The 12,543-nt window shown below is 42.6% G+C and overlaps 1 protein-coding gene across 3 annotated transcripts in view; it reads left to right on the top strand.

Moving 5' to 3' along the window:
• Window positions 1-12,543, top strand: part of Pcyt1b (phosphate cytidylyltransferase 1B, choline) — a 93,875-nt gene that overhangs the window by 19,068 nt on the left and 62,264 nt on the right. Inside the window, exon 1 of one of the 3 annotated variants that reach the window (XM_087902504.1) lies at window positions 4,455-4,820. The exons of 1 other annotated variant lie outside the window; for it this stretch is intronic. In XM_087902504.1, coding sequence (XP_087758630.1) covers window positions 4,704-4,820 — 117 coding nt within the window. In that variant the 5' untranslated portion in view covers window positions 4,455-4,703. Of the gene's footprint in view, window positions 1-4,454; window positions 4,821-12,543 lie in introns of those variants that run through there. One more of the 3 variants, XM_048449786.3, reaches the window with a different exon arrangement.

Here is a 12,543-nt window from a genome sequence, read left to right as displayed (position 1 = left end):
TTTGCCAGTGCCTTTTCCTATTGAGCCAGCCTGTTCCTTCTAGAGACTAGATGTTAGGTCAGAGTTAGCTAGCCACATTTGGATTAGACAGTAGGTTTGATGTTTTGGGTTTATGTAGTTGCTCCTTAGTACCACAAAACTGCACTCAGAATCAGTATATTTTGGTTAAATGAGTGAAGGCTAACTCTTTCTTGGTTACTAGTGAAGTTAAAAAAAGTAGAAAATGCATTTTAAGAATAAAACAAGCACTTTAATTCTATCATCTTGAATTTTTTTCTTTAAAAAAAAAGTTTTGAAGTTCTGTTACATCCACACCCTCCAGTGGCCTTTATGTATCACGGCCTTGTATGAACCTTGCTCTTAACAAATTGTTTGATTTTTTTATCATGAGTAAACGTGAGCACCACAATCAGTCCAGATCCACGGTCGCACATATTTAAAATGAACTATATGAATCAAAGTGAAGAGTGTTTCATGTCTCATGACTTCAATAGAAAGGGAATAAAGGATATAATGGCTGAAGAGATATACCTGAATCACCCAATAATTTTGTTGACAAAGTAAATCAGGTTATACTGAATGTGAACCAGTATAGCTTAGTGGACAAGAATGTTAATCCGGACTTTATCATTTCCTATGTAATGCTGGGTAAGTCGCCTAATCAGTCTGAATCATTTGAAACTTTTCAATCATCAATTTTGTGCTACAATGATATTGATATCATCTAATGAGTGAAAGCACTACAAAAGGCGAGAGATGCTCCCCATTGTGGAACATGTTTATTACCATAATTTTCCTGGAGTAGATGAAAAGGATTTGTGCGTGAATTTCATTACTTAACATGGTTGGTTTTCTCCAGACTGTCAGGGTTTAGCCCTTAACCTTGAGCCACAGAGGGACAACTGGGGATGTGACTCAAATGAAATTCAACCAGAGACGGAGAGGTTATAAAATCTAGATGTGCCTCAGGGGGAGGTTTCTAATAAGCTGCCCCAGTTCGTTTCCTCTGCCTCTGATAATTACAGATAGAAAGCCACACTCTTACCCCTTACTTTAGCTTTCTTATTTCTTTGCATTGAGATCCACATGTTTTTCTAGTTGCACGTGTGCTAACCAATCCTAGCTCTTGATGCCCTTTAGAAGGAGGGTAATGTTATTTGTCCCAATTACAAGGGCAATGTAGCCGCTTATGGTGGCCCACGCCTGTAAGATCAGCTGCAGGGAAAGGGTTTGGAAAAAGCCAAGAATAGACTGGGATAGGACGAGTTGTCATGGCCATGGCTACACAGTTGACTCCCAGGGCAACTAGAAGTCTGAGCTGCTAGGTTCAAGCCCTAAGAACGGATAAGAGTCTGACACAAGTTACTCAATGAAGATGGGCATCTTGTGGAGAGGCAGCCTTTGGCTTGCTGGGACAGGGAAAGTACAGGAAAGGGGAGAGTATCTGCCCATTTTGAGACAGAAAAGGCTGGGAGTACAAGGCTGTGGTCCAGGCTCTGGAACAAGAGGGCTTCGGGAACCAGCTAGACATCAGAACAAGCAAATTTCCTACCCTATGGTGAGCCTCCTATTCTAGAGAAAGAATTAAAGGACCAATTAAGAACCAAATTGGCATCTCAGTGACCCAGAATGCCCTGGGAGTTAGGTGCTTTCCAGTGTGAACATGTGACTGTAGCTCAATGCTCACAAATTTTAGCACATGTTACAATACCTACTAAACCAAGGGTTCCTCGTAAAAAACCCAGATTCCTGGCCTCCACTGCCTCAGTTTCTCCTTTAGTCTGAGATGGATGAGAATGTCTGACAAGTAGCCAGTATTTTTGTGACTGCTCCTCAGGACACAGCACTTTGAAAATCACTTCCCTAAGGCAAAAAAAAAAATCCAGATGGAAAATATTATCAAGAGTAAGAATGACGATGGCACGCTCATGTCATTCAGCGTAGGCGGAAAGGGATCTTTAAATCAAAAGGAAAGCGTAAATGCATAAGTGAAGCTCCAGGGTTTCAAAGTGACTATTCTAACCATATAGAAATTCACTGAGATGTGCGGAGTTTGGAACCGGCTGTTTGAGTGATTACTACAATCTAGTTGTATGATGTTTTTATCTGTAAGGCAATTTTTATTTTAAAACACAGTGCAGGATTTGCTTCTTACACACTGATCACCTCAGTAGAATGAAACCAAGGGCAGGTAGAATCGGAAGGAAAAGACCCCTCTTGAAATGATGCAATAGTTGTTGGGCTGTTCGTTCACACTACTAGAGTTCTCTTTTCCTCAGGCTATTTTTAAATGTTTGTGTATACATATGTCTGAGGGGTGGGGAGGTGCATGTCTGTGAAGGATGGTGCTTGTGGAGGCCAGAGGCATCGGCTCTCCCTGGAGCCGGACTTACAGGTGATTGCGAGGTGTCCAGTGTAGGTGCTGGCGACTGAACTCATGTCCTCTACAAAAGCAGCAGTATGCCATCTTAACCACTGAGCCGTCTTTCGAGCCCCTAGAATCCTCTTAAGCACAGGTAATATACTACCAAGTGATGTATTCCTGACTTAAATGGCCAGGTTTTGGTTTTGGTTTTTTGAGACAGGGTTTCTCTGTGTAGCTCTAGCTGTCCTAGAACTCACTCTGTAGACCAAATTCACAGATATGCCTGCCTCTCCCTCCCGAGTGCTGGAATTTAAAGCACACACCACCACACGGGCTTAGATTAACGGGTTCTTAACAGTCAACTTAAATAATACTCTGCTGTAGTATCCATTTTTCTTCTTTCAAGGCTTAGCTCTTTATTATTTGAGGAGTAGTAAAAACAGTGTCTCTTTACATTAGCAGGGCACATTTGAATTCATGGAGGGTGATAATGTATCCATTTGATCCTCAGTTCTTGAAAAAGACTGTTTTTTGTTTGCTGTTGTTTGTTTTGTTTTGTTTTGAGACAGGGTTTCTCTGTGTAACAGCCCTGGCTGTCCTGGAACTCCCCTTGTAGACCAAGCTGGCCTCAAACTCAGAGACCCACCTGCTTCTGCCTCCCGAGCCTTGGGCACTTTTATTCTACCCTTTGAAGTACTGTTTCTCAAATTATGGTCTCTATACCTGGTGTTGTCAGAATTGCCAAGAAGTTCATTAAAAATGTAAGTGCAGGCCATATCTCAAACCTACAAAATTTGGTTTTGGATCTGTCATGGGACTAATAATTTTCATTTCTCAAACATTCCCTGGTGGTAGTTGTGATGTTATCACTGATGATCTGGGACCACGCTTGGTTAAAAATCATGGTTAGAGACAAAAATGAAAGATTTAGAGGCATAAGATTTGTGTTAAGTGGAGTCTTCTTTAGTTCCCTTTCTACTGTACTTGCTGCATCTCTGCTCCCCACCCTGCATTCTTCAAACGTCAGCTCCATTGCTTATGAACTTTGAGACCTTAAGCAATTACTCTAAGTTGCAATTTCCTTACTTATAAAGTGGGGATAATAATAGGATCTGCTTTGGGTTCTTATGAAGATTAAGGAAGATCTAAGTTAAGTATTTGGCACTGCATCTGTGCTTAATAAATACTAGTGATTTTATTTCTTACTATTATTAAAACGTGGCCCTTCACTAGAACAAATCCCTTTGCAAGTTCTTCCCTTTGAACGCGTGTCCTCAGCATGCTCCTCTTCAACTGATGCTCTAGGACAATGCAAACACTAAGGCACATCATTCTGTGGTTTTTCTCGGATTGCCATAAGCACTTGGAGGCGAGCAGGGTGCCTAGGAAAAGGGGCTTGAAACTGATGAAATGAGAGCATAGGTCCTGTCCTATAGGGATGCTGGGTAAGTTCACTGAAGAATGAATGACAGTAAGACTAGGAGGCAAGGAGAGGCTGAGGGAGGAAGAAAGGGCAGTCAGACCTGGGAGGCAGGCTGTCAAAGACAAGCTACCTCCTTCAAAGTTCCTCTTGTAGCTGCCCCAGGTAGAGACTCCACCGTTACGACGGGCTTTAGGCGTCCGCCTGCGTTTCTGTTTTATGCAGTCCAAAAGGTGAACACTCGGGTGTCCTCGGTGAATTCCCTGAGAAGCTCTCAGAGGCAGCTGGCAATTGGCCCAGTGGTTTGGGGCTTGGGGCTTTAAAGGGGCTGTCTTCAGAGCGACTCCTATTTAGCAAATATTCTGACTACAACTGCATCATACACTCATGCCAGGGACACGGTCCTTTATAGCTATGCTCTTTAGCGAGGCATTTGGGGCACCTCAGGAAACAGCTTTATCTTATCTAGGAAGTGCAGGGAGTCCTTACCAGGCAGGGACAGAGACCTTCACAAGTGAATTCAATACAAAAAACAAAAGCAGCAAGTTCAGGCCCCGTGGGTACAGCAGGCCAGCCAATGGGCCCCGGCCGCTCCCAGGTGGAGTGGTACTATGATGACAGTAACCAACCAGCGCGCTCCATGCAAATGAGGATACTGTATCCGCACCAGACGCTCCAGTGCTGTCTGGTTGTTATAGTGATAAACTGAGGCCCTGCCTCTGGGCTTCTCTGAGAAAGAAAGGGGTGGTGTGTGTGTGGAGGGGGGGTAACCTTTTTACTTCCCCCCAGGGAAGACAAAAAAGAAGGGAAGAAGAAGGGGGATGGGTAGGGAAGAGAAAAATACGTGACAAAGAAAACATTCTCTGCCTGGGAGGAGACTCCCAGAGGGTGTAGAGCTGGAGGGAGCATTCACTGGCCATGCCAGTACTTACCACTGATGCTGAGTCAGAAACAGGTATCCCAAAATCCCTTTCCAATGAGCCTCCCTCAGAAACCATGGAGGAAATAGAGCACACATGCCCACAGCCTCGACTGGTAAGTAAAGACAAAGGAGGGAAATGTATGCGTGGCTATGGCACAAAAGAGTTCCTTCTGTGCCCGCAGCCAGCGAGGAAAAAAACGATGCTTACAGGATTTTCATGTAAATGAGAATGGAGCGGCAGCCTAATCCTTCTCAGCTGTTTATACTTAGCTCCTATACCGGACACAGTTCTCAGCTTACAAGGCATTATTGTATTGGCTGGGTAGGAAACGGGCTTCTCGGGATATGTTGTGTTTTGGGGGTTTGGGGAGGAGAAAGAATGATCTTTTCTCCCCCTTGTAGGTGCATTGTCATCTAGAGGCAAAAAATTCTACAGTACAGTTTTTAAAATGGTTTTCTTTCTTCACAAACCTTGGACTGCTTCCCTGGTGAAGTTCTAAATTCTAGCTTGGGAATGATCTGTCCTCCTCGACTGATTTTTTTTCTTTCTTTCTTTTCTTTTTCTTCTTTTTATATCTAATGCCTGTTTTGGAAAAAAATTAAAACGACATGGACGCACAACTCCCTCTTTCCTTTGATATTTTCAAAATAAATAGTACATCGAGAATGCATATAGAAATAATTTGCATTTAAAATGAAGTGTGAACCTTTTCGGAGGGTACTGGAGGCTTCTAGTCAGGCACTGGCAACCTGGAGACACTACATTTATTTAGAATGGGGTTGTATGCCTTTAAGAATGAAAGTACGGAAACAGGGTACGAGCTTCCTTCTCAGTAACTGCGGCCCCATTGATCAGCTTCTTTGCCACTGTTTCTGATCCCTTAGATAAATGGGGAAGTTTCTTCTCAAACACTTTAGCAAAGTAGCTTCAAGGAATTAAAAAACATGTCAAATGGGTTGTGGGCTTCCTGTGACTTGGAGTCCTATAGCAGTTGGGGAAACTGCTCTTTGAACCCCCAAATCTAAGACACACACAGGAGTTATCTTTTCTTCAGTGATTCCCCCAAGTTAAAACGTAAAATGTTTTGATTGGCTGTGGAGTCTAGAGACTAGAGAGATGGTTTTTTAAAAGGATTTTTTTTGATGTAGAATTTTCTGTGAGCCCCCCCCCCCATAATCTGGACTTATAGATTTCAAAGCTAGCCCATTATGGAAGTGTTATTTCTTTAAATAAGGGTTTGAAGGCAGGCTTGGATCAGCTTTCTGAAATCAGAGAAACAGGGGATGCTATAGCAGAGCAGTTTTTATGTTTTGAAGCATGTGCTTTGGTAGTTTAGTATTAGCAGCTTCTTATCTCTTTATCCAGCACCTGGATGACACATCTCCTGCAGCATCTGTGCCCTTATGTCATGTAAATTGTTAGGATAAGTTGCTTACTAGAGGATTCCTCTGAGCCACTAAACAATTTACGCTTTAGCACTGGGGGAAAAAATGACCACTAAAGGTCTGTTACAAAATCTCCCAGAATATATATATTATATAGACATATAAATATGTATTTAAGTAAATGTAATACACAAACTTGAAACCACCTATATTTGCACAGAGAGGGCAGTGGAGAGAAAGGCAGGATCCAGGGCCAGTTCTGCTCCTTCTTTCCTTCCCCTTCTCGAAGCTACTCCGCTCCATGGTTTGCTGGCCTGAGAGAGGTGGGCACAGATAATCAGGTTCCGTTTGCTTTTCCACGTTCTCTTTCCACAGCTTCTCTCAGGCGCCACATCTTCACCTTCCGCCCTTTTTCAGAAATAAGGAATTGAGAAAATTTCTTCAGAGAATATAAGTAACTTCTTTTGACACGTTGAAGGATCTCCGCTAGGTACTAAGCCCAGAACAATATACCTGAAGAGTATAAGCGCATTCTTGTAGAACACACTCTTCAAGGGAGATACAGTCTCTTCTGTCTTTTTGCTGTGTGGGGGGTGTAATGCAAACACAGCAGAGGTATGAGAGGCAGGTACCAAAACTGAGCTGTTGAAATAGTTGTTTTGATCTACTTTGATTAAAAGTCTCTGTGGGCTGCTGAAATTGACTGTTTAAATACCAGCTTAAACTAAGTTTTATGAAAATTCTTTTTTTCTTAGGAGCAACTTTGATCACTGTAGAGTTAGTTTGTTATGTTCTTGTTTGTTGTTTTTGTTTTTCAAGACAGGGTTTCTCTGTATAACAGCCCTAGCCGTCCTGGAACTAGCTCTTGAAGACCAGGCTGGCCTAGAATTCATAGAGATCCGCCTGCCTCTGCCTCCCGAGTGCTGGGATTAAAGGCATGCGCCACCTCTTACTGGCTAGTTTGCTATGTTCTACATTTTTATTTCATTATCACAACAAATTTCCTTTGCCTAGGATTTTATTTCAGTAACTAAGGCGCATGCTAACTACTTGATGAAGTTTTTTGATGATGAGGAGGAGGAAGAGCGCATTAAAATGGGAAATTACCATTTCGCGTTACCTAGCTCTTTCTGTTGATCATGAAGCACTGCTAATAACTGTACTCCAAATGCTATGAAGTCTGTGTTTCTTCATTCACTCCATTCATTCATGACCCTTGATCATATGTGGGTCACTCATGATACATCTGTCAACAGGGTGTGGATATTGAGCTGCGTTAAGTATCTTTGGAAAGTTCATGAATGATTTGAGGGAAGCCTGCTTAGGAATGAAACTCCATACTCAAATTCCCCAGTCATCGAAAGGAAGACAGAGGCTGGCATCTCCTGAATAAACAAGGCTTTAAAGGAAGCCATATTATTTTAGGTGCAGATCTATAATGGTATTGATGTTATTGAATCAGACTTCAAGGTGATTTTTTTTCCCTTTTCAAGATAGGATTTCTCTGTGTAGCTTTGAAGCCTGTCCTGGAATTCATCCTGTAGACCAGGCAGGCCTCAAACTCACAGAGATCCACCTGTCTCTGCTTCCCGAGTGCTGGGATTAAAGAAGTGCACCACCACCACCACCTGACTCAAGGTGAAATTTTTCTGAAGGGAGAAACACCTAGTCTTCCAAGCTGCTTTAGTCCACATTGCAGAAAAATTCAAAAGGAAAAGACTAAAAAGGATACATTAGCATTGCTGAAGAAATTAAAAAAGTAATCACCGAGCCGGGCATTAGTGGCACACGCCTTTAATCCCAGCACTCGGGAGGCAGAGGCAGGTGGATCTTTGTGAGTTCGAGACCAGCCTGGTCTACAGAGCTAATTCCAGGACAGGCTACAAAACTACAGAGAAACTCTGTCTCGAAAAACAAACAAAAAAAAGAGTAATCACTGAAATTTATTTTACTTTTGTGGTAGTTTATATTTCAGAAGTATAACCTTATTGCCCTTATTACCATAGTGTACAGTTGGAGATGTTTCTAAGAATTTTTCAGTATTATATTTATTCTTCACTGGTTTTCTGTTCTTTAATGTTTTCTGCTAAAATGTGATGTAAGGTGACTCAGAAGCTTGGGCGTGAAGAAGAAAAACTGAGTGGCCTTAGGTGATATGATGTAACAACCGTCCTTGGAAACCTAACTCCTGAGGGAGCAGCACTTCTTTCAGGCATGGACTGTCCTCAAGTATCCCCAGCCCTCTGACTACCCTAGACAAATCCTCTGGGGCCGCCAGGGGCTCTAGAAACCCTTCCTAACAAGGACCAACTATCCTAAAAGCTGTCTGCTTGAGGATTTAGTTAATGACCTTGGTCAAGTTCTTCTAAGGGTACATTCTGATGGCAGAAGGAAGCTGTAATTCTAGCCTGCAATAGTCACTTCCATGAAGATGGATGTGGCACTGATCAGCTTAGAAGGCTTTGGGGGAACAAAAAGGCTGGTTCAATACGCCACGTTAGCAGGAGTTCATTTGGGGTTTTACTTCAGAGTGGAGTAGTGCCAAGAGACTGCTGTCTTGCAGAAGGTGCATTATGTCAGTTGGGATGGAGATACTCACCCACTGGTACTCAAAAAGATGACTGGTGTTCCAGCTATCAGTGTATTTCCTTTACTAGTATCGTCATCTATTTAGCCACTTAGAGTAGCATGAATTTTAAGAGCAAGAGGCTTTTAATGTGCTGTTTTGGTGGAAACAAATGAACATAAGCTTCCTTGGTTATTTACTCTGGCCAACTGGAATTCTGCCCAAGGTTATAGTTAGACATCTTCCTTCTGGATATCCCTGTACAAATGCAACATCCATTTCTTACAGATTGATAATAGTCAGGTGTATTGCCCATGGAATCAATGAATTTATTCAGATAACACAGGACTTTAGAAGGTAATTGGGAGAAACCTCAATCCCTTACCAAGCAGATTCACAGCCAGTCAAGGGCCGACAACTTCTAAATACAGTAATTTACCAGGTGATGTGGAGAGAGATAAGTGACTCCAGGTCCCCACCTTTAAAGATCACTTCCACTTAATATAAGACAGTAGTCTGGTATGTGAATGCATGCCAGGATGCTAAAATCCCTTAAAATAACATTTTTGTAAGTGTGACTTTAATATATTAAGCTCTCTTTTAAAAAATTTTGAAGATGAATTTGTTCATTATGTATACAGTGTTCCGCCTGTATGTGTCCACAGACCAGAAGGGGGCACCAGATCTCATTACAGGTGGTTGTGAGTCACCAAGTGGGTGCTGGAAATTGAACTCAAGACCTCTGGAAGAGCAGTCCCATGCTCTTAACCTCTGAGCCTTCTCTGCAGCCCTTGGTTGGGCTTTCTTAAAAGCTATATCTTATCCATTGAGCAGTACTTCCCAGCAAAGAAGATTCTGTTAATCTTATCCCCATCATTTGAGGGAAAGATTTTATTTTCTGATTCTCTTTTCTAAGCCTTAACTATATTTTGGAACAAGAAAGGAAACAGTCTGGAGCTAAGACAATGACTCAGTTGGTAAAGAGCTTGTCTTGCAAACATGAAGACCTGAGTTTGATACCTAGCACCCATGTAAAAGCTAGGCATGGTAGCACACATCTATAATCCCAGCACTGGGAGGGTGGAGGCAGGAGGATCCCCTAGACTTGCTGAACTGGTAATCTTCAGGTTTGGTAAGAGACTCTATCTCAAAATACAATGTGAAGGGCAATTGAGGAGGACACCCAATGTTAATATCTGGCCTCCATACCTACAAGTGTACCCTCACATGTGTGTGCACACACGCGTGCACACGCACGCACGCACACGCGCGCGCGCACACACATACACACACACACACACACACACACACAAGGATCAGTCTATTTGTTAGGGTCTCACTGACCTGTTGTGAGTGGCACACGCCAGCCTTTAGAGCAGTGCTATCCAATAGAGATAGAATTCAAGTCACATATATAATTTAAAGTTATCTAGCAGTCACGTTTAAAAACTAAAATCAATTGTAAAACTATATCTTATTTAATGTCATATATCATTACTATTATGTCAAAATGCCACCCATATAAAATTATTTGTATATATTTGTGTGCATATGATGTGTGTGTACATGATTGCATGTGAGATGCACGAGATGGCACATGTGATGGTAGAGATGTGCCACCACATCCAGCATTCACATGGGTTCTGGGGATCTGAACTCAGGCCGTCAGGCTTGGGTAGCATGTACTGTTACCCACTGAGCCATGTGCTACTGTTTATTCATGCAAAGTCTAAAATCCAGTACACTTAAGATACATCTCAGTTCAGAGTAGAGTTTCAAGGGCACAGTGGTCGCATGTAGCTTTAGAGGAAACTCAGACACCTTTTTACCTAGTCCAGGTCATGATGAGCTCTGAGAATTCACAATAATAAGTACTTTTTATAGTGTACAGTGCATGTAGGGCTGGGACTGTAGCTTGGTGATAGACCACTTGCCTAGCATCCATAAGGACCTAGGTTCAGCCCCCAATACTGCCAAAAAAGAGGGAGCTTCGGTGTTTAATACACACATACATACATGTAGCCAGAACAAAAAATTGACCACCTCTCATTTTGTACTCTTGTATTTTCTATGTCAACCTATTTTGTTTTTGTTAGTAGGCTATTGCAGTAATCTAGATGAGAGTTAATGAGTTTGAGGTTATGGGGGTAAGTGGGGAAAGAGAACTGGACAGAATTGGGAGATATCAAAGAGACAAATGCATCAGAATTTGATAATTTAGTCTGAGAGTGGGGTAGGGTCAAGGAAAACTAGTTTTCTTAGCTCCAGCAAGCAGGTACCATCACTGCAAGGGATCATCAAGAAGGAAGAGTGTGTGGGTGATGTGGAAGACACCACAGGGATTCCCATTTACTATTATCTAGGCAGTGTTTGTGGAGCTCCAGGGAGACTTTTAAACTGAAGGTAGAGATTGTAGAAGCAGCAAAGAAGAGATGGACATCTAATTGATAGCAGTGAAAGTGGGTCACCGTCTGGATTTCGAAGGAAGTAGATTGAAATAATTATCAGGAAAAATGCCTCAGGATAATACTAACGGTGGGTGACTCACTCCTGTAATACCAGCACTTGGAGGCTAAGGTGCTGTCCTGGCTAGATTTGTGCCAACTTGACAGAAATAGAAGTCATTTGGGGAGAGGGACTCTCAGTTAAGAAATGCCTCCAAAAGATTTGCTTTGGATTTGGCTTGATGGTGCATGCCTTTAAATCCCAGCACTTGGGAGGTAGAGGAAGGTAGATCTCTGTGAGTTCAAGGCCAACCTGGTCTACAGAGCAAGTTCCAGGACAGCTAGGTCTGTTGCGCAGAGAAACCCTGTCTTGGGGAAAAAAACAAACAAAAACAAAACAAAACCAGAAACCAGACAGCTAACCAAACAAAAACACAAAATCCAAATCTAAGCAAAACCAATCATCAGTCACCCTAGACAGCCCTGTGACAAGGCTAACTCTATAGCCTTGTTTGTCTTAGTCAGGGTTACTGTTGCTAGGGTAAAACACCCTGACCACAAGCAACTTGGGGAGGAAAGGGTTGATTTGGCTCCCATATCCCAAGTCACAGTGTGTTGTGGGAAGCCAAAGCAGGCACTGGAGGCAGGCATTAAGGTGAAGGCCGTGGAGGAGAGCTGCCTCCTGGCTTGTTCAGCCTGGTTTCTTATAGAACCCAGGACCACCAGTCAAGGAGTGTCCCAATCGACAATGGGATGAACCCTCCCTCATAAATCACTAACTAAGAAAACAGACTGGGCCCCTCTACATCAGTCAATCAAGAAAACACACCACAGAGTTGCACACAGCCCAGTCTTCTGGAGGCATTTCTCAATTAAGGTTTCTTCTTCTCAGACGACTAGCCTGTGTCAGACTGACAGAAAACTAGCCAGCACAGAATCAATGCACACTAAAACATCCTTGTGTGTTCTTGGGGAGGAGAACAGGAGAGCTGCAACTAAATCTACTAGAATATTCATAATTCTTGCCTGTATGTACATGAAATTTGGCTAAATTTAATCTAATTTTATCCTCAAATCTTTCCAGGACAGAAGCCCAAGGAAGACACTTAAAGAGCCAATAGAGGAAGGATTATGGAAAGGAAAGAGAAATATGTTGCTTAAATGACTGAGAGATCAGGGTATCGAGGGGAGGGTAAGTTCCCAGAGAGAACATCCCAAGTCAGCAGAGAGATCAAATGAGGTGAAAAGACAGAAGGAAGAATTTCACATTGGCTTCAGGAAACGGTCAGTGGTTATGCAGGTCAGACAGCAGGCATTAGGCTAAGGACACTTTAGAGGAAGGGGATGCTTAACTGGGAGGGAAAGCAAATGGAATCCGTAGTGCCCAGAGGTGGGAAAAGCAGCGTTTAGAATCAAGAGAAACTATCTTCCTTTCTTCTT

This window comes from Myodes glareolus, chromosome X, assembly GCF_982192425.1.
Source record: "Myodes glareolus chromosome X, mMyoGla1.1, whole genome shotgun sequence".
Taxonomy (NCBI): domain Eukaryota; kingdom Metazoa; phylum Chordata; class Mammalia; order Rodentia; family Cricetidae; genus Myodes; species Myodes glareolus.
This window is presented reverse-complemented; position numbering and strand designations above follow the sequence as displayed.